This window comes from Argopecten irradians, chromosome 14, assembly GCF_041381155.1.
Source record: "Argopecten irradians isolate NY chromosome 14, Ai_NY, whole genome shotgun sequence".
NCBI lineage: Eukaryota > Metazoa > Mollusca > Bivalvia > Pectinida > Pectinidae > Argopecten > Argopecten irradians.
Genome location: NC_091147.1, coordinates 37,987,271 through 38,009,933, shown reverse-complemented (window position 1 = coordinate 38,009,933; position 22,663 = coordinate 37,987,271). Strand labels below are relative to the sequence as shown.

General features: G+C 34.4%; 2 protein-coding genes across 3 annotated transcripts; one reads left to right on the top strand and one right to left on the bottom strand.

The window, feature by feature from the left end:
* Window positions 1-270: 270 nt before the first annotated feature.
* On the bottom strand, window positions 271-9,316 carry LOC138307450 (uncharacterized). 2 transcript variants are annotated; one of them, XM_069248209.1, is made up of 4 exons: window positions 9,233-9,316; window positions 8,585-8,702; window positions 4,386-6,204; window positions 271-3,075 (listed from the first exon to the last, which is right to left on the bottom strand). In XM_069248209.1, the coding sequence occupies exons 3-4, from the start codon at window positions 6,200-6,202 to the stop codon at window positions 2,964-2,966; spliced, it is 1,929 nt and encodes a 642-aa protein (XP_069104310.1). In that variant the 5' UTR covers window positions 6,203-6,204; window positions 8,585-8,702; window positions 9,233-9,316; the 3' UTR covers window positions 271-2,963. The 2 variants fall into 2 exon arrangements, with proteins under 2 accessions (XP_069104310.1, XP_069104309.1); XM_069248208.1 differs by having other exon boundaries at window positions 9,170-9,310.
* Window positions 9,317-10,851: 1,535 nt separating this feature from the next.
* LOC138307451 (uncharacterized) lies at window positions 10,852-18,872 on the top strand. The gene is made up of 4 exons (XM_069248211.1): window positions 10,852-11,073; window positions 15,371-16,330; window positions 16,604-16,790; window positions 17,429-18,872. The coding sequence occupies exons 1-4, from the start codon at window positions 10,986-10,988 to the stop codon at window positions 17,520-17,522; spliced, it is 1,329 nt and encodes a 442-aa protein (XP_069104312.1). The 5' UTR covers window positions 10,852-10,985; the 3' UTR covers window positions 17,523-18,872.
* Window positions 18,873-22,663: the final 3,791 nt, after the last annotated feature.

Sequence of the window (22,663 nt, the reverse complement as noted above, 5' to 3'; positions counted from 1 at the left end):
CATGTACATGACATTTACAAAAGGTTTTTCTATTAGAAAATACTAAATCATACGTCATCAAATATTTGCTAAGATAGGTTTTTAAAATAACATTGTTTTATACTTATTATAATCTGACTTTGTGTTATGTGTGGATCTTCTGATCAAGCGGCCGGGGTTCGATTCTCACCACCGGCAGCAATTTTTTTTTTTTTTTTTTTTTTTTTTTCGTTTTTTTTTTTTTTTCTTTTTTTTTTTTTTTTTGATATATATACAAACATGTATGTATATCACGCAAACATGTCTATTCAAACTATTCACAAAATCTGGCGAGGGCTACATGTACATGTAGCTATTACTACAAAATATATAATTATATATCTTAGGATTTACATGGTATACATGGTCAGTATCTTAATACAGTACAAAATTTATTTTGGTGTCGACACGTAAAGACGAGATGACTCGGCAAAACCTCGTCATCTCCTCTCATCGCACAAACGATACCAGCATCGATATTGATTACAGCAAAATAAAAATGTCTAACATTGAAAAATATGGGTTTGTATATTCATTTTTTACACAAACCAGTCTGGACATTAAAACAAATAATTTATTTAATCTAGACAAATAATAACTTGCAAATTCCATACACCGCCTGCAAGGAGACGTTCCAGACCTATCGCTACCCACGATGCGCTCGATCGTGGTCTTATAGTATGTAACTTTTCATCGATGATTTGATCGACAGTTATATTTAGAACTATGAATATACGGAAAGAACGTGTGTACAAGATAAAAACAACCTATCTCAATTGCTATTCCGGGACCGTAAAATGTAACATTGGTCACCTCAGCCCAAACACAGGGGCATGCAAGTTATATGTAAAATAGTTGCTACGTACGTCCACATAATCGAAAAATGAATTATATATTATGTAAATATCGGTTAGCTTGTAATAATAATGATGATGATGATAGACTTTATGTAGAGTCGATAACACTTTGAGTCAGAGACTCGTCTTCCAAGTGGTCGACATAAAAATATACAATATTTACAACATGGAATATATCATAGACAATACATATTACAGCGTTGCATGTATTATTATAATGGATATCGCAGTCAGATTATCAGAGAAAATAGTAAAAATTAAAAAAGCACTCATAAAGCTCATGGTGCATAAATGTATGGAAAAATAAAAACACATCTTAATGAATTAGTGTCTAATATACATATATGTCAATATGACAAAAGAATAAAAATTGAATAAAAAAAGAATATATGCTATTATAGCATGTATTAAAATTGATTTTGTTTGATTAATTAACGATAGTTTAGCAAGACGATAAAAGAACAAAAAGTGCTGGGTTTACTAAAATAGGTATTAAGAAGCAAATGAAACAGTGATTATTGGGAAACACGTAGATCGGGTTTTTAGGCTTAGCCGACTCTCGTAAAGTTAGAGTACAGGTTACTGCTAATATCAAAGCCAGAACTCAATATGGTTTATGTACATTATAAGTATATATTTTGCACAATACCTCACACCCTCTGATATTGGGTTCTGAATTTATGAAAAGTAATCCCATTGTTTTGGATTTTGGTTCCTTTAAGGTTGGTTTCAAGAAACTGAAAGTAAGATGTAAGACGCGTCTTTCTATAGACCCAAACTCTGAGTGTATGGTTTTGTGCAAGCTCCCCAAAGGCTGTACTATAGGTTTACAGGAGATTTGTACGGGGAGTAGTAGCAAGGTCAGTAAGTACAATTCCTCCTACACGTAAATTGGGGTGTTGCTTGGTGTCTTCGACAGCATGCTTTAGTGATATAGCACTATAAAAAGGACAATAGTTACACTATACAAGAAGACACAACATGAATATACCGCAGTTTCCCAGGACACGCACCTCGCACAACATACACGCAACACACCGCATACATGGGAGGCCGTCCTTACATGACCATAGACATACCATGACATGTTAATAGGACGTAAATTAATCAAACAAACAAACGTAAAATTCCTGTTAAAATCCTTAATCCAGGCAATTCCACTATTATCACACCTCGCTATACAGTGCTAGATGATTTCGAGAATGTGGACAGCTCATTTCTTGTCACTTCGCATAATTCTGATGTCTTATGTAGTAATGTTAACCAGAATATGAGTCAAGCAAATCTTAACAAAGTTGTGTCATTATATAATGTTTATGGAAAGTGTGCTACTACAAATGTTCAATCTACTGTTCATGAAAATGATATTCAACCATGTGTTACACAAGATGTTCATTCAGATGTTTTTGCAAAGAACACTACTTCAAATGTTCATGTTCATGGTGTTCAAGATGTTCAATCTACGGTTCATAAAAAAATGATGTTCAACCATGTGTTACAATAACAAAAGATGTTCATTCAAATGTTTTTGAGAATAACAATGCTCATGTTCATGTTCATGGTGTTCAATAGACTAAATATGGTGATAATGACTTTGTTTTTAAACCAACTGTACATAGTCAAAATGTTGATATGGGTGACCATGTTGATTTTGACAAATTTATTTCTTATTTCAATGTAAATGAGAATTTATCTGATGTCCAGAAAGATAATTTACAACATTGTTTATACCAGTATCAAGACATTTCTGTAACTGATGAAAACCCCCTATTAGGTTTTACGAATGTCGTTGAACATAGAATCAATTTAAAACCTGATGCAGTTTCTAAACATCAGAAGCTCTCTTTTGCTGTAGATTTCATAATGGCAGGTTAATTTAATTGTGAAATCGTAATAAAAATGTCATGAGAAAAAAATACTCTTTTATAAGTGGATATGAAGGATAGGAATATTGTACCCTCCGGATCACAACATGGTGTAAGCCTCGGGTTTCACCACATTTTGTGACCATCAGATAGAAAATCTCTTTCGTTCATTTTCACATATGAAATAGTTTTTCAATCAATACCGTATTTGGTAACAATCATTTTACATAGGTATCAAATTATCACTTATAATAATTCTTTGCATAGTGATTTGCTGCTTCCCTTCTTTTGAATCTTGAAGGCTTCCTGACATTTCCTCAAAGTTTATCTTCATGCTGAAAATAGATAAAAAGCAGCAATATATAATACGTATTTACATATTATAGAGTAACATGTACCACCATTACGAGTAGGTATCAACTGTGACGTCACTCTTTTGTGAACTTTACGTTCGCTAATATATGACGTCACAATCAATACCTACCGGCAAGGACAGATAACTTTGTAATATACAAATACAGAATACCATGTATATTAATTATGTCAAAAGAGAGGATAGCTTCAGTCAGAAACGCAGACACTACTTCCATAGATTTACAGTAAACACTTCTCGGTGACTTATGTCGCGTTTTCGTTTTTTCACGAAGATTTAATGCCGTGATTTAGAGTCGCATGGTATAATTATACCAATGTACATGTATCAAATGCATGAAAATTTTCAGGGTTAATAATTTTGTGATTTGTAACGTGGAATTAATCACAAACAAATGCTAATTGGTTTGCAGTAGTTTCGCCATTAGATTTTCCAAAATGATCGAAAATGCATTTATTTATTCTGCATAATAGTATCACGCATAGATTCAATTCATTACCTGTAAATAACGTCAGTAACCTTTTTGTTTCATTTCTATCATTTTACTCTCAGTTTTATCTATTATAAAGTAAAAAAAAAATAAACGAATGCATGACTTTTTTTGCAGAAGGCGACGACCGTAGTCAATTTCCTTTTCGGTCTTTGAAGTCAAAACACTTAAATACCATTGTTAGCGATCTACTGATGCTGTGTAATGTTTGACTCAATGCTTTCATGGACATGACTCTCTTTGTTATATGCTTTAAACGTTGCTTTCTTCGCGTGCTGTTATTTTCGCAAGCTTTCGCGTGTTGATAAATCCTGCGCAGTACTTTTATAGTTTATTTATACCTATGTCGAAACTTGACTTTGTTTATGTGTTTGCGATTGAATAAAGGATATATTGACACGTAATACAGAGTGATCGTAATCGCGATATGATACAGAGTAGCTTTGTTAATGACATTAAAAAGATACAATTATTTTTATCTTATTTCTCATTTTTGAACGGAAACCGCGAAATTTAAAAAAAAACCTATATATGTATGTCTAGAGTACATGAATCAAATTGAATATGAAACGATTTGTTTAAACCTGCCTAAGTGACCACTTTCTTAATATGACCACTTTCTTAAGGTAGTAACTGATCAATTGTAACATAATTTCAACCTTTATATAAAGACCATCCTGGTATAAAACGATTTTCCTTTGTCCCTAAACAATGGTCAATATACAATGTCTTTATAGCCAGGTGGTCTTTGTAGATAGGTAGAAAGGTTTGAGTTTACTTACGTTTGTCCATTATGGCAGATAGTGCATTCCCTAGCTCTAAGATAGGTAGCATACAGAAACTCGAGCTCTTGTTGGACATTGGCCCCAAGTTCGATTTTCTTCCGGTCAGTCGATGTCGATGCCCACCATAAATGGTCAGACCTTGGTAAAGGGCGGGTCATTTCTGACATATTTGTATTTGAATATGTCGTTCTAGCGATAAGCTCTTCTTGTTTGGTATCTACATCTTTGTTTTGATTTTTCACCTCATTTTGATCAGAACTCCAGGCTACTAGAGGGACAAGTCTAGATTTAACGTTTCCCAAACTTTCATCATCGACATCGCTGTCATCTCCCGAAAGTCCATCGGTTTCCTTTACTTGGTCGTCTGATAAAGCATCAGATTCAAGATCACAAAACAAGGAGTTATCATCGTCTCTAAGGCTCGGCCTTCCCCACTTTTGGCAAATCTGGTCGTAGGTGTAATGAGAGTCTGTTCGTGATCTTGCGTTGCCACTTAATTGATTGCCTCTAAAATATTCTTCGTCTGAAGATGAGTATTCACTAACGGAAGAACATTCTGTATCTTTGATTTTCTCAGTCATGACTTTCTGAAACGCTTCAAACGTTGCATCGCCAAGACCATAGGTAGACAGGATATGACGAGGCTGTTTCTCAGAAATGTCATGGCATAGGCGACAGGTGTTCTGGCTAAGCTTGCAATCACCAAGTATATATGATTTACATATATGAAGAAACGGACATCTGTTTGGCTCTCGGCAGCATTTGGACACGTTATAATAGGTGCATATTCCGGGCAGCATCAGTCCTTTTCTGTTGCTTAATCTGCATAGAAATGTTCGTATCTGCGCGTTGGACAATTTATTCATGAAGTAATACTTCAACACAGATTGGTTATATTCGTTCTTCAGATTGTGACCAAAGAAGCACGAATCATTTCTTTTGCATTTAGTCATCATTTTGAATTTGCAATAATGCAAAGATGCACAATCTCCATCGCATGATCCAGCCGTGTTTCCGTGGGCCTTGCAGATTTCCAAATCAGGAGAAAATGTCAAAACGCTAACAGTACCTTCGTCTGGACTTCCTCGGAAGACATGACAATAGTTTTGTAACATTCCTCTAACGGTTCCGTCATCTGAAAGTCTAATTAGTTTGTCATAAAGGCTCCTGTGTGATCGTTGCAGTGATTTTACAGGGAGAGAACCACCGTTGTTTACTAAGATACCAACAATTTCACTTAAGAACTCATCCGATTTAACGGAAAACTTGTGACTTTGAGTCGTTTCATTCTCCTGTTTCAAGGGTTCTCCTACCGTCCTAGTATTTCTGATGTTAGTTCTTTGTGGCTGAAAACGTCCAGACGTCGGCAGTGGCAGTAGTGGTGAAATGGAGGCAGGTGCTTTGTTTGTCAAATTCTCAATCGCGTTGTTGTGTTTTTCGATCGCTTTTGGAGGAGACCTACATTGACTTGCCTGATCTTCAACTTTTCCAATTTTGGACAATTTTCTAGTATCAGTACCTTTGGCATCCTTTTCTGTACCAGCAACATCACTATTCGCACTAACGGCCCCCTTTTCCGTAGTAGACAGCCTTCTAGTGTTAGACCCTTTCGCATCCTTTTCCGAACTAGCATCACCAATTTTCGCACGTGAGGTCCTCTTTTCCGTAGTAGCGGCACCATTTTCTGTACTAGGGGTACCCTGTGTCGTTGAAGCGGTACCATTTTCTGTACTAGATGTGCCTTTTTGCCCTTGCCTTCGTCGGCCGCCCCTTTTACGTCGCCGATGGTTCTTCACTTCTTCCTTGCCATCCATACCTAAAACACATTACGATAAGGATTATTGTGGCTATTCACATTAAAATTGATTATTTGAGAAAGAAGCTTGTTTTACTTTTAATTTACTTTAAGAGTTGTAATAAAATTTCTTTCTTATATATATCATTTATGTTCGTTTAAGATGTATGCGAAACGATAGTAGTATGTGTCATTATTACTTCTCTATGTCATCTTGCGGGTTAGTTTCATTCTTATCAGGTTATTTGGATATATTTAAAGATGCTCCACCGCCGACAGAGCATAAATGATATTCATCATTTGAACAATAGTCGGTGTTTAATCGTGTACATATATGTCTAATTAACATAGAAAATAATATCAAATAATTTATTTTGCCTTTGGTGCATGCGCAATCAGTACTTCATTCAATATAGGATATAGTGCCACGGAATTTTTTCGGGATGCAATTAATTATTTTTTATATTTTTAACTTTAAGTAAAATTAGAAGCTCAAACTGTTCAATGGTGGTAATGGTGTAAAGTAAGTAGCTTTTTGAAACTAAAGAAAAACACTTAATCGTCTGCTTCTGTTTTTGATAGTGAACAAATGCCATTTGTCAGCGGTGGTGCATCTTTAAGGCGTATACTAATTATTTTTTCTAACATATTCTAGTTAAGTGGGAAAATTATAAAAAAATATTTTAACATCCATGTGTTTCGGTTATCTAATGAAAACCAATAATTTGGATGAATTAGACAGTGAAAATTAGTTTAAAGACACAAGGTTATCTAATGAAAACCAATAATTTGGATGAATTAGACAGTGAACATTAGTTTAAAGACACAAACAAATATGTATGATGCATTAACACGATATTTATGCACAGTAAGAGTTCTTGTGTTTATGCTTTATATATATCGATGAAATATATCTGAAGAAAGCACTTTATATATTAATATTACTGTACAAATGTAAAATGAAATAGAAGATCACATTACAAGTTAGCATCCCATAACGTCCTCTCGGCTGTAGTATTTATACTTAATTGTATACATGAATATGATAATTTTTGGCAGAACTGGCAAAAAACATTTTCAGCTCTTATTCGCACTTGTGAAATTAATACCCATGATTTGTGTGTATTGTATTGTAACTTTTGGTGGTAAATAGCATATTAAAAACTCTTCTTGATTCGTGAGTATGAAAATCACGGCACATGTAAACTTAAAAATATTGTTTTGTGTAAACACTCTACTACTGGGTAATCATTTTGCCTAAACAAGTAATGTGATATCATGCTTTTGTATAGTTTAAATAGAGTTTACAAACGGATTATATCTTATTTTGAGCCAGATATGCGCTTTCATGAAAGGTCGCTACACAGCAGTCGCTATACATATGCATAAACTTAACACAGTGCAGGCACTTAACACAATACCACATCAGAAACGTAAATGCGAAAGGCAGTTTGTCTCTGACCGTGAATAGAATCGGCAGCTTTTTTTGTGTTTTGTTGTGCATTATCAGAAAGAATAGAACACAATCCCATTATCAGATAAAATGTCTACCAACAACGACTAGCTTAAACAAATTACGTTTTAAACCTACTGGCATTAGCTTGCATATTTCAATTTTGCAATTTGCAATATTGAGGCTACATTTTGAAGTTTTGCAAAAACTCATTGGTGTTGTATTTGTGAAATTTGAACAACATTACTAAAAAACCTTGATAACATATCACAGAAATATTCTACATTTATGTAATCATTAAAATGTCGTTGTTATGGCTACCAAGAATATACTTTTCAGACTTTAATGTCAAACAAAGTTCTGTCATTATGTATACACGTACTATTTTGATATTTGTGTCATTTTATAATGTAAATGTTAGACATTGACAATGCTATAAAATGCCTGGACGTTTGACACTATAAGTATATGTTTAGATTAGAACCTTCGAAGTGCATATGTATAGTCATTTCAGATTTTTATAAGTTATTCAATATATTAACGAACCTACTAGTACAAGTAACTGACACAACTTCCGCTTGGTGAGTGCAGGGACTTAAAATACGCTGTTTACACAGATGTTTTGTTCATATATGATTCATAATTTCATCGCTGATCCACAGCATTTCAGATACAATATCTCATATATATAAGTAATCAGAAAAAATTATGTGATTTTCTCATCATGGATAAGAGACTTCATTGATTTAAATTCTATACCACGCCAGCAAGACCAGGGTGCTTATTGCAGTAACTACAGTAAATGTGTATATGTTAGATTATAAAAGTGCATGACTAAAATATTTGAATAAGTAAAATGTAATATATAAAAAATCGGCAATCAAAATGAGAAAATATACATACATACGTAATATATTTTTTTTTCAAATAATTTTAATATTTACATACCGAAACACGATTACACCTTAGCCTTTGTCAATGTCGGTTGTATCACTATTGCAACACGTTTATCTATGGATCTCGTCAAGTTGCAGTGGCGGCTGTCAATTCGATTCCTAGCGTTGGTCTAAAAATCCATGAACTTTACTATACCTCTATGTTCAATGCATGTTTGACAACAAATGATGACGTCACATAGTTACCTTCCTTGTGTGTGGTATATATAGTATCAATGACACGGATTTATTTATAAATGAAACATTATCTTTCTGCTAATCTAGGACGCAATCGACTTTCTGAAAACATTTATATTTAATTTATTTTTTAGAATTGCTATAGCGGAGTTTCAATTTTGATATTCTTATTGGTCCCCGCACATGGTTAATACAGATTCAATATGAGTACAAAACATAAATAAATATAAAAATAAATCGCTTTCTTAGCAAATCATATAATATTGGTTATCCATGTACAATCTGGTAAAACCCAGTAATAGGGTAGCGATCTAAACCTGCTTCTTTCATGCTATACTGAATAGTTAGTAAAATCTTGGGGCCGCGGTGGCCGAGTGGTTAAAATGTCCCGACATATTACCATAAGCCCTCCACCTCTGGGTCCGAGTTAGAATCCCATGTGGGGCAGTTGCAAGGTACTTACTGCTGGGAGTGGTTTTATACTCCGGGAACTCCGGCTTCCCTCCACCAACAAATCTGGCACGTCCTTAAATGACCCTGGCTGTTAATAGGACGACAAACATATAAATAATGATAATAAATACTTATTAACAAGGGAGTTAACTCTATAATATACAAAGACAGATTAAGTGAAAGTAAAAGTGTATCGAAAAATAACGTTTTGCAGTGAATGTGAAAGTGTACTGGGTACAAAGTACAATCGAATCAATATATGATCTTGGTACAAAGTTCATGCTATTGTCCCGTCATTTTATCTGGTGACATCAAGGTCATTGTACCAGATAACGTTTGATAAATGACCATATACCGTAAAGTTTAATATTCGCAAAGTCGGATAGCATTGCTGTGCTCGCCAAAATTGAATTCATTACACAATACATGATGGGCTAGTCATGGTAAACGTGTTTTTCATCGATTTTGATAAATTTTATAATACGTAGCCAAGACTGTAAGAGTCTTTCATCACAGAATTAATGATTATGAAAATATAGACAGAACTTTTTTCATGTCGTGTTTCTGTAAGAGTGGCTGGAATTTGAAGTTTCAAACGGGACAATCGTATGACGTCATATTTGATTATTACGTCATTAATACAGACCAATAGTGTTATGAATCGTCGCGTTTGTTACGATATTTATAACATGGCCGTATGATAATATGGCTGAAAGGGGCCTTGTATGTAATAAAATGTGAATGATATCTATGAAGTACTTGCCGGTATTCAAGGTCGATAAACAGGAAGATAATGAACAACAGTTTATTGTAACGCGAGAAGTTTAGTATTGAGTTGTGTATAACTGTATACGTAGCGCGACATAAAATACTGGTAATTATAACAATTGTAATAGGATTATAGATATTATCGCAGTTTTCCGAAAACATTACATACCATTGTCTTTCCCGAATGTTATAATAACATTTCATGAACCCATCCTGTGGTATTTACTGTCACGATAGTTTATAAAATTGTAACAATGCATCTGTACTCGTATTTGCATTTAATAGATAGAGTTTTTTTCTCTCTTTTCTTGGCTATACGTTTGATATATTTGTTATTTGTTTCTTCATACCGTGTGGCTAGGTTTTCTATATAATGACATCAGTGTGGACTTTTGTTGACAAAAGAAGGTTCATTGTTGATAGAATTCTGTGTAATAAAACCACACGACAAGATAAAACGATGAAAACTGTACACATATCATTGCTATTTACATGCCTTATACAACTGCACTCTACCTTAAACACATTTTTTCTAGAATATTTGAGATATACCATATCGGTATATGTAGTCTGACGTCAATACGGTATAATTGTTATCGCATTGCTGCAATGTAGATATGTCTAATTACAATAACTCATAGCTGTTAACTTCAGAAAACTGGTTTTCCATTTGTAAAGATTTAATTGCGCCTAAGATTACCACCCGTGAAATATTTGCACAAACCACTGCTTCATTGTCTGATTGTTTACAGAAAATGTAAATCAGAAACCGAAAATAGTTATTTCAGGAAACTAAACAGGTTTACCCAATTCAGTGTTAACAAAGCAAAACGAAAGTAGAGTCATAATCTATATATAGTGTACTCCTACGTAAGAGATAAAATTAACATACTTGTTAGGGTCTGTTCGGACACAAAACATATCGACATATTCCATAGCCAAGAACGATCTGAATCATAAACTGACGGGATTGGGAGAAGATTGTTGATTCCAACATGTCCGACAACAGAAGACCTGATGACAGAAGAAGACGGAGAGGTCTTTCAGCTGGTTTTCCAAGAGATTCAAACACCAGTCAGTGCGGTAAGTGGACGAGGGTAGATATTTTTTAAAGCGAATCGTAGACGTAGGTATCCAATTGCGCAGCTTTTAGGAATCTCCCTTGAATATACAACACATTAGATTTTGCACATATACATACTAAAAAAAATAAAGGTGACTGAATAATAGATTTAGTAATTTTACATTTCCATTTTCCATGGTTTTTATTTGCTTTATCCTTGATTTAAATAATTAACAATTAACTTAAAATAATACAATTATTATGATAGGATAAAATTCATTCATGGCCAGTGAAAATAGAATATTAGTACAAGCAAGTAGTATATTGATATAAGCAAATAATGTAATGATAAAACCATATTATATCATGAAACCACAAAACCAACAAGTAAAGTTTTCTTTAGAATTCTTCAAGAAGAGAGAAGGAAAAGGAAGATTTATTAGTCTTTATAGAGGATAACAATATCAATGAGAGGTGTCGAACCATATTTAGCATCTTCGTCTGATTTTCTGTCATGAATAGTCAAAATAGCTTACATTATCAGTTTTTATTTGCATTCCCTTATTTCCAAAATTAATAAAGTAAAATCTGTTTTTTTCAGTTGACTGTTTGTTTTAGCAGTAAAATGGTTTTATAATTATACAAAAAGCATTCTTAAAACATCACCGATGAAAATGTATAGAAAGTAGTACGAAATCAGTAAAGAAATCAACACATTTTCATATTTTCATTCAATTCGAAGTAAGTGAAATTGAAGCTAAAATGGGGTACTTATAGGGATGGGACGTTTATTTGGTCGAATATGAAACGCTTCAGGTTCTGATACCATATCAGTGTTTTATGCACTGAGTATGTATTGACACTTTAGGCCCTGATTATGTATTAAACACTGGTTGCTTGGTGATTAAAGTAAAAGAAATAGTTATAACTCTGCTCGAGACTTTACCATTCCTTTTTCAAAATAAACTTGGGCCCGGTAATGGCGGATTTCATGTATTTTTGGCACTGATCACATATAAAAACTTCAGACACTAATCATATACAAAAGTTTAGGCCCTGATTAGTGCTGAGGTCATCGAAACTCACGAAGGTATTCAACGGTGTGGTGCAATGCATTCAATCTAAATATTGTCATGTTCATTTGAATTGATCCATTCATCTTAACACGAGGCACCTTTATCATTCAAGTGGTCATTATATATCTGAAGTATTGTGAAATCGGACAATGACTATTGTATATGTTTGATAATTACTCTGCCAATTTCCAGATATAATTTTATTTCGGCATATAACGAAAAGGAGATTGGGACCTGCAGATCGAATTACATAGGGTATTCGATTACCGGTTAACGAATTCCGATTATATACATACATGCACATGTAAATTGCAAGATTCAATGATATCACGATGTCCATGGTTTGGTATATAATAAAATAGTTGACTATTTTAAACGAAAAGCAGTTACTCGTTGTTCAAAACACAGTTTAGGTAAATCATTAATAATTATGTATTACTAGGAACATTTGCTTCAGCTGCACTGAACATTAGATCATACCAGTTAGTGTTGACAACGAAATGGAAGTTAAGTATGCTAAATGCATATTATTGATTTCTATATTTAAGTTTCGCCATTGGAAATACTCGTATCATAGATACTGTAGCATTCAGTACCCGGTGTGGGTACATGATCAATATTGCACATTGTTGTGTTGATAAATCACTTCAAATACCTGATAGAAACTGGATCAATACACTGAACATGCCAAATAAAGATCAAAAAGATCATAAAGCGAATGTTTACTGAGATATATGTAAATGTAATGACATAAATGAACACAGATTTCTGAAAATCATAATACATGAAAGAAAAAAACAACGTTTTACAAGTCTTACACGGTTTGTATAAAAAAAAACCATTGAAAAATATATAAGAAAAAAGTTGAAAAGCTTCCAGTTACAAGTCCGCTTCAAAATACAAACTTATAATTACCGTTTTACAAGTCTTACACGGTTTGTATAAAAAGAACAACATTGAAAAATATAAAAGAAAGATATTCAAAAGTATCCAGTTACAAGTCCGCATTAAATCACAAACCTATAATTACTGAATAAAATGATTGCTAACTATTCCTTTCATTACATGAAGTTGTTTTATATGTCAGGTGATGGATTTAATTGTCGTGAGTGATCGTGATTTCTCAACAAAGTACAGATGTATCTTTAAACATTAAAATGCATTTAATGGTAGCTTTCCCTGGATTCCTACATTGTGCTTTTGTCTCCTGATTTTTGTGAATGCTTTGTAACCCATACCAGCATACATTTTATCATCTAAATATATTACTCACACAATTAATTTATCTATATTTATCACATAACTCAGATTATTGACGTATGACGTTACATGATTCTCTAAGTAGACGGACTTTTCAAGACATTTTGCTACTCTATATAAACTGAAATTGAAATTTTGTCTCTATTTCCATAAATACTCGTTACGTGATGAATATGATTTTACACTCGTGGCTAAGTTTGTTTCTTGGAAAAAATTAACGTCCTATTAACAGCTAGTTAGGACGGCCTTCTAACCATGCAGTTTACATCATGTATATAGTATCAGGTGCGCGTTTTGGTAGAGTATGGTGTATTCATGTTGTGTCATCTAATACAATGGAACTCTAGCCCTTTATATAGTGATATGACGCTGAAGACATCAGTCGTCTCACTCCCTTTATGTTGAGCGCTAGGAAACTATCGCTTTTTATAGACTTTGGTGTATCTTGGCCAGGGGAACAGAACACAGAGCCTTCTTCACAGGGAGAAGCGCTCAACCGAAGGTCAAGATTAAGACAGTTTGAGAGAAATTAGGAAGAAGAAATTAAGTAAGGAATAATAGAAAAGACAATATCATTGATTTAGTTGCCTTTAAAGGGACAATTCAATCTAAGACAACATTAAAATTTTTAGATATATCGGAAAAAAACGGTACTAATGGAAATTAGATCAGTCGGTTTTTCTGTGATATGCTCGAAATGCCCATGGTGGTGAAATGTGTTTGAAACTTTCAAACTCGCTCGCTGTCCGCCATTACACATTGTGGTCGAACATCTTGCATACTGAACCCTGTCCCTTGCTCGTAAAGCAATGCAACTTTTGTCTAGAACTGCTTAAATCGCTCTGACAGTAGTGGTTTACCTTATTAGATGAATTGTCTTGCCTAAGAATCATTTTATTACCTCCTCAGTGGTTATGTAGTTCATTTGTTTAACGTGCGTGACTTTGGCTCGGGTATGGGTACAGAGTACATACTGTACCTGCTTAATCGTATTGATCAACGATTTGTGGTTACAACGGTATCAATTTAAATACTTAATAATGACGTGGAATTTGTCAATATATTGAGTTAAATGTTTCATAAGAAATGTAGAACAATACATTTATGCCATATTTTGCTTCTTGGTTATGTAAAAGAATTAGCCTGAGTGAATTGTCCCTTTAAAGATATCAGGCAATAGGGGCAGCAGGTACATTTTTTTAACAATTCAAAAGCTCTACATGCAGGACCAAATAATATGGAAATTATCAATCTCGTTATTAACTACTTTGATATACATGTATCACTTACCCAAAGGCACTTGCCATGTCAAGATAACTAAACTCATTAAAAAGATCTTTATATGACATAGCCACTCATGTAAGATCCTTGATATTTTATGTAACAAGGTGTAGGATTTACAATAACTTTAATACCTGCCTCTGCCAGGGATCCAACTCGGGACCTCTGGATTACTAGTGTCGAACCATATTTAGCATCTACGTCTGATTTATGTCATGAATAGTCAAAATAGGTCACGTGATCAGTTTTTATTTGCATTCCCTTATTTCAAAAATCAATTAAGTAAAATCTGTATTTTCAGTTGACTGTTTGTTGTAGCAGTAAAATGGTTTTAAAATTATACAAAAAGCATTCTTAAAACATTACCGATGAAAATGTATAGAAACTGAAGTGAAAAAAACCCATAACATATTATATCCGTTAAAAAAATAACTTTGGATATGAAGTACTTTTAATTTGTTAGCAACTTACAAACACTAGTCTATGTAGCTGTATATATACTTAAATTAATCATGCTGAAAATGTAATACATCATATCCGCAAACGTAAGCAACTTAACAAAGGATATCCGTTTATGTAGCTGTAATGTGAATATTTCATTCTGGATATCTAATAATATATAGCAAATTCGTCATTGATAATAAACGTGTTTCCATTATACTTGAAACGTATCACTTGCAAAAATGATATATTGTTACAGATAGCATTGAGCAGAGATTTAAAAGAAGAAGACGAAATGATTCCCCTTGCTTCAATTCCCGAATCAGCGACGATGATTCGATTAATCGACGATATGCGGGACGATCATCTCCGTTCGATGACATACACTGGAGGGACAATGGTAGTCCAGATTCAATGAGAAATGAAGACGAGATGGCGTTGTTGCATTATTCGGTTGCAGAAGACCTTAGACCCAAACAAGCAGCAAAACGGCGACGCCTCAACCATTATAGAAAAGAGTTGTCACCCATTTCATCTCACGAAGCAATCAGTGAGATAGTTAAACGACTGATCAGATTTCAAGGGAGATGTACAATCAGCATGGAGGATCTCAGACTTACGGTATATTCTGATCATCTAGGCGAAGACATCGAACGAATATCTGAAGACAGAACTTTGGAAGGTTTTCTCGGTATGCACAAAGATGTGTTTTCCTTGGAAGATACGACTGTCATATATAAATTTACTCTGCAGATTTGTAAAGAACATAGCACAAATCCTGGCTCGTGCGACGGTTACTGTAATGATCTCCATCTATGTAAGTTTCTTCTGATGAGTAACTGCACCGCATCGCTTTGTAAGTATGGCCACGGTGAAGATTCAGAGCATAACGACAGAGTTCGGTGGTACCACTTTCTAGACAGGCTGGTGATAAAGGAGCTATGTGTCCAACTTCTGAGCCTAGACAACAGAAGAGGTCTGACAGTGCCTGATGTATGTACATATTACAACGCTAAAGGATGTAATAAGGGGAACAAGTGTCCTTTTTTGCATATTTGCCAGCATTATATCATGGGTGACTGCAAGTTTCCCCAATGTAAGCGAAGCCATAGTATGTCCGATAGACATACAGGATCCATTTTGGAATCGTTCGGATTAGCACGCCACCGTCCAGAAGAGATTACACAGTTATTGCGGATGGAAGTCTCGGAACAAAACCGTGAGTATTAATCAGTTTTGCTACTATTCGCACTAATCTAATCTAATGCAAAAATAATATCAGAAGATGAGTGTTATCCATGCATTACATGTAAATTTCTTTCAATAGCAATGTTTCCGTGAATAAATTTTAATTCCTTGTTAAGTTTTAAATTTACAAATACCATTTTTCCTATATAGCATGTCTTAAAAATCAAGTATCGCATGCAAGTCTGTTTTATCAAACTTTTGCACTAGATCAAAGAGTTTACGATACCATGATGTATGTTGACAGTAAATCGGAGAAGATTGAGCTTTAGCCCACCTCCACGCCATGAAGCATCAAATCAACAGTGGGTTATGCGAATAGATGGACAGCGCGATCTTATGTTGAGGAGTTCAGAAACCAAAAGCATGGAACAGATGTACAAAGATTGCTTAGCCGTAGTGAGGCGAACCAGGACCGGAAAGATGGAACATTCGTATGTTTAGTATCGCTAATTTCTTTGCTATTGTTATTTTGTCAATGGTAAAGTAACTACAAATGTTTGCAAAGGTGATAGATGTATTGATTATAATTCAGCAAAGATTGCAATATGAATGATTTCCTTTTGGTTGAAATAAGCCAATGACTCGTTACATTTATCTCGCTTTATCCACCTGATATCCAGTAATTTCGCCCATGTAATATTTTTGCATGTCACTAGTGTAATTTTCTGAAACAATTTCAATTGAGTATTTCCTACGGAAGCAGAAATCCCATTGTGACTCCATGACAGAAGCAGTTAACCACGTCAAAAAGTAAAAAGGATTTGGAGACGGCGTGACAAAATGGTCATCATTCTTGGACTTATTGCAGCACGTTTTGGCGTTGATATTCTTCGAAATCTAGGTTTTTGTATATTCGGTCTAAAATCGTCTTAAAATTGTGTTCATTTTGTGAAATTTCATGAAACTCGTCTCACCAAGTCTCGTAAAAATGATAACTTCTTAGGTTCTTTTCATAAAATCTCTAAGAATTTAGCACTCTTTTAAGAGCCTATATACATCCAACATCTTGATATAATATTTAATCACATATGTGTTTATTTTGAAATTAGGGATTGTTTTGTCTTTTCAGGTTCGACTTCACCGAAACAACAGTTTGTCTAAAAGGGGGCGATTTGGATGTAGAATTCAAGCGCATGCCTGTAAACATTGTGTCAAGGCGATGAGAATTAAGTGTATTTCTGCACGTCATGACTTGGCTTCAGGATACGAGAACGTCATGAAAAATGGCGTTCTACGCTGGATTTTTGCAACACAATTTAACGTTCAGATTCTTATAAATATAGGTTGTATTTATGTGATAAAAATATCTTAAATCTTTAAGATTCTATGAAACATGTCTCGACGTTTTGATTTTTGTTCGCCTAGGTTTGCAAAAATAAAAACTTCTTAGACTCGTATGAGTAAATATCATATGAAATGAACAATCATCTAAGATCTTATATGTATTTGTAAAGAATTATATCAGTGTAATAATGGATAGAATTAAATGAAAAAATAAAATGAAATTAACTGAATATTCCTTTCTAGCGCTTCCGCAGTTCAGTGGAATTGAAAGTGTTAAGGTGGGACCAGATTGTTTTTCTTGTCGTTTTTATCATACATCATATATTCTTATATCTGTGGCTTTAATTATTAATCTCCAATATGCAAACGTCTCCAAATATTCAGTAATTAATAATGAAAAAATTGTATGTATATATAAATCATGTTCTATGGTAAGTAAATTATTATATTAATGCCATTTGTGACCGTACTTCATATGTAAATTTATTTGCTCTTTTTGTGTCTTGTAAAATTTGCAAATTCGCAAATATGTTGTCCAAGCTGTTAAAATTGCTTCTTTTGTTTGCCACTTTTGCTTTGAAAATGTGCCAAATCATAGATGGATCGACCCGTACTGCGGATTCAAAATGCTTACCGGATCAACTTTCTATTTCCTATACTCCTTTTTGGACCTATTTTGATGACGAGAATATTCCAAGAATAACATTATTAAGGATAGCATTATCAGGAAAAGCATCATTGGTATCATCATTTGATGTAGAACACCAAAGTGAAGAATGGCGCACCGTTAAAAACAATACCGATTTAGGAAGAAAAGGATAAGGATGAAGTTGACGTGTTTTGAAATATTTTTCGCAAAATTGAAATTATACTTGCAAGAATTGTGTGATGGTAAAATATTGACAATTGTGGAATTCACGTCGAAAACAAAGTGATGCGAAACACGTAAGGACAAGAAAAATGACAATCATGTTTACGTCTTTCGTTAAGGTCATGAAATTCTCGTTCACAACTCAAATCCTCACAATTAATATTGAGCATAATGACGTTAATTTCTGCTCTTTTGATTCTTGTTCGTGACACTATTTGCTTGCTGGAAATTGGGAAACAATAAGAGAACAAAAAAGGAAGCAGACATAATTCGTCATCTGGTGGAATTGTCGACAATCTTATCAAGAGTTGTGTGATACCATCATGGCGTTTGTCATATAAAAACCATCATTTCCATACCTTACTGGTTTGTTGTTTTATTCAATTGCGTTGTGTTGTAATGACACCCTTAGCTTGTTTCTGTTTACTTTTGTTAGATATATTACATTGTAAACGTCAATTATTTTAGGAATGCCAAACTTTGAGGTTGTAACAACACATGCTGACTTTTAAAAATTTAAAATTACAGAGTTATATCCCTTGTGGGTAGGTTCGATTTTTACGTCATTATTTTGTGACCGCAATTCACGTTGTTTTCTCTGAAAAGTACAATGTTGCGCTTGCAAACACATGACTCAACAAGCAATACTTACCCTCAAGGGCAGATAACTCTGTAGTATGCGAATACGATCAGTACCTATAGCACCTACCTCATGTTGGATACTATCCCCTACAGAAAGACAATGATATTTTTAGTTCCGGTTCCAAATTCATCCATGTGAATGGTGCCTTTGCTCCTGCTTGGTGATAAACCACCGGAGCATACTGCTGTGCATCCTCGATACTCCAGGGGTTACTATCACTGACGTCATAAACATCATTGGAATAACTCATAATAAAACTAAATAGTTGTCTTCTTTCATTGTCCCGTTTACTGTTCGTGTCATATTATGTAATCGTGATCGTTTTGTGTGTCTTGATAAAGGGGCATATCGCCTTGAAAATTTGACATTTTTTTTGTCCAGACGGTTCAAATTACTTCTTTGTCCCATATATACTATTTGAAGTAATTCGTATCCTACAGACTTACGTTTGATGGGATCCCGTGTCATCTGGAAAATCCTGTTGATGTTACTTCTTTGACCCTCATAATAAAAGTAGAGACTGTTCAGGAGAATAAAACTTCAAAGCAACACAATAAACTACAGTTCACAGCTATACAATTCCTTCGATATACATTAAAGTTACTATGAAATAGTCCAGGGCGGATATAACGTCAGTGATAGTAGCCTCTAGAGTATCGAGGATGACTAAGTACTATGTGAAAATGTAGAATTCGCCGACTATATGTCTATTGACGTTTTCCTGACACCGTCTCACTTTTGCATCGCCTTGAGTTGAATGTTTGCCCCTGTAATGAAGGCTCCGGATTGTGTCCCCTGCCTGGAACACACCATAGTCTATAAAATGATAGTTTTTGCTCCTGCTTAGAGCTCAGTATAAAAGAATGGTGACGACAAGTTTGCCCGGTATCAGTATGATGTGACCGGGTGGGGTGTGGTGTCTTCGGCAAAATGTTTCAATGAAATACCACTATAGATAGGCCAAGAGTTCCACAATGATAAGAAGACACGACACGAATATACCACAATCTCCCAAAAGTATGCATTCATGGAGTCATTCTTGTTTCCTCGTGAGGCATCCATTGAAATAATAATTCACTGTATGAAAATAAATTCCATGTTCTGTGTCCTTTAAAAAGGATTTCACTGGACAGAGATTGCCATTTTAAAGATTTATACCTGTACGTGCTTAAAAGTGTTGTTTTTTTATCTATAGTAGTATACACTACCAATAGAATCCGATAAGATAACTTTGATAAGCAACAATAATTCGCTGTGTGTAGGTTTAGATTTTAGAAGAAAACAATTATGTTTTGATTAAATTATCAATAGAAGAACACGTACTTTCGGTTTTGAAGGTATAATTAATTTTTTTCAAGGCAAAAATACTTATTTCCATTGAGGCAAAATCAATAACATATCTTTATTGAAAAAAAAATATAATATGTAATATCGGACCCATGATTTAACGTTTCAATTAAAGAAACCTCAAATCTAACCCCAAGAAAGCCACACTATACGTAACTATATCAACAAAAATTCAAGTTAGATTCGACCTCCATATTGTTAGTATTTGCAGATGTAGTTGAAATTAAGTTACGTAAAAGAATATTATAATGATTTCTTATTAATTTGGCACAGCAGTTGTAAAAAGTCGATACTTGTAAATATGCCTTTATTTTGAACTGGTCGCCATAGAATTTACTATTTTTGCCGAACAGAAGTCAGAAAGTTTACGACCCTCGGAAGAGTTCAGACAGATGTTACTTATATACGTAATTACGGTAGTCACATGACGTTCTCGGTGAAGACGTTCTAATGAATGGGACCCACCTAGCGATGTTCAATATTTACTTGATTTTTATCAAAAGTTTCCGAATCATTATCGCTCGGCTTGACTTCGATTTAGTCCTGTCTCTGCATGATTTACAACAAGATTTTTTCAACATTTTTCTAAATCATAAAAAAATGAGACAAATACGGATATTAGGACTTTTTTAAACAAATGTAAATTTTAACATAATCCATTGCTGGCTATTCGGTTGACCGTCTCACTCACATCTCACTTACAACCAAAAAGAGGATTCCCAAGGAAACAAATGGTGATACAATGTAGGTACGTCCTACATACACTGATACCCACCTACCAACGAATGTGTACCCATTATACTAGAACGAATATACGTACCCGGCCTACTTTACCTTTCGGCCGGGTACGAATTGGTCCCTATGTGTCGTAGTGAAGCACTGCCTCCGAAAATCACTCGGGCACAGTTTTCTATACTTTTTTGTCGGTTTTCGATTATCTTATGCGTATACATGCATTTACATATTATTTTTGTCCAAACCAAACATAACTACCATTCTTTATATCTACCGTACCGCTCACAAGACGTCAAATTCACAATTTGTGGACTTGCCGTATAAATTCCCTTCAGAAAGACCTTCATATGTATTTTGCAAAAAAAAAAAAAAAAAAAAAAATGCCTCGATGAGAATTTGATATTTTATGTGGTTCAGTTATATTGCCGAGTAGTTAAGCAATATCAAACAAGTACGATATAATGCAAACAGACGTTTTATAATGGTTTGCATAATCATTACTTTGCTCCATTAGCAGTAATAGGCACCAATTGTAGCTCTAAAGACGACATCATTTTCTGTCCAAAAGTCTTTTGAGCTACAATATTGCAGCTACCATTATACCTATATGGTGGTTGTTTTCGTCAAGTGTATCCCGCCATGACAAGAGGTCAATAGCGTTTGTCCTATGACATATTGCATTGGCTCTCATTGCTGGTGAAGTCGCCAATGTGACATGACCAAAATCAGCCACCATCAGAGAGAAATATATACAGATGGAGGTGTATTATAGGTACAGCACACTGTAACAATCTAAATTTGCATTTCACTGTGCGTTCCAATTGCGGATTCGTACCAGTTGTACTAAGTTGATACGGCACCGCCAAATGGAACGCGTTTGGATTTTTCCATGATGGCGGCACCCATATGAAAGATGCGCTTCGAATATAAAAGCTAGTATTTTCGGTGTTAAAGTGAATAGTCGGGCAAAGAAAACCAGTCTAAATGCGTCCATTGGCCTTCCAAAAGTTCTCACATATTAATACGACGGCCAAGTTCTGCTTATGTTTCCCAGTTCTGACCATTAAAGTAAAGGAAAGTCGAAAGGATTGAAAGCGAGGCTGCGTGTAAATGTAACCACGGACATAGTCAGCAGGGAGGATGTTTTATGATTCCTATACTTTAAACTAATTTCTTCGTACGCAGACAGATTTTGGCGAGAGATTTTATTTTTCTATTTCATAAGAAAGTATACTGGATACATTCACACCATTTTTACCGACTTTAGCCATCCTTGCCCGACTGTTCACTTTAACAGTGAAATGAATATAAAAATAATACCTATATAGTTTCAGCACATATTGAAATAAACGATCCATGTAGTGTTATCGAAAATAAATACGCGCTGCCTTGTTTTCAACAAAGAAACCTTTCCGGTGACAAAT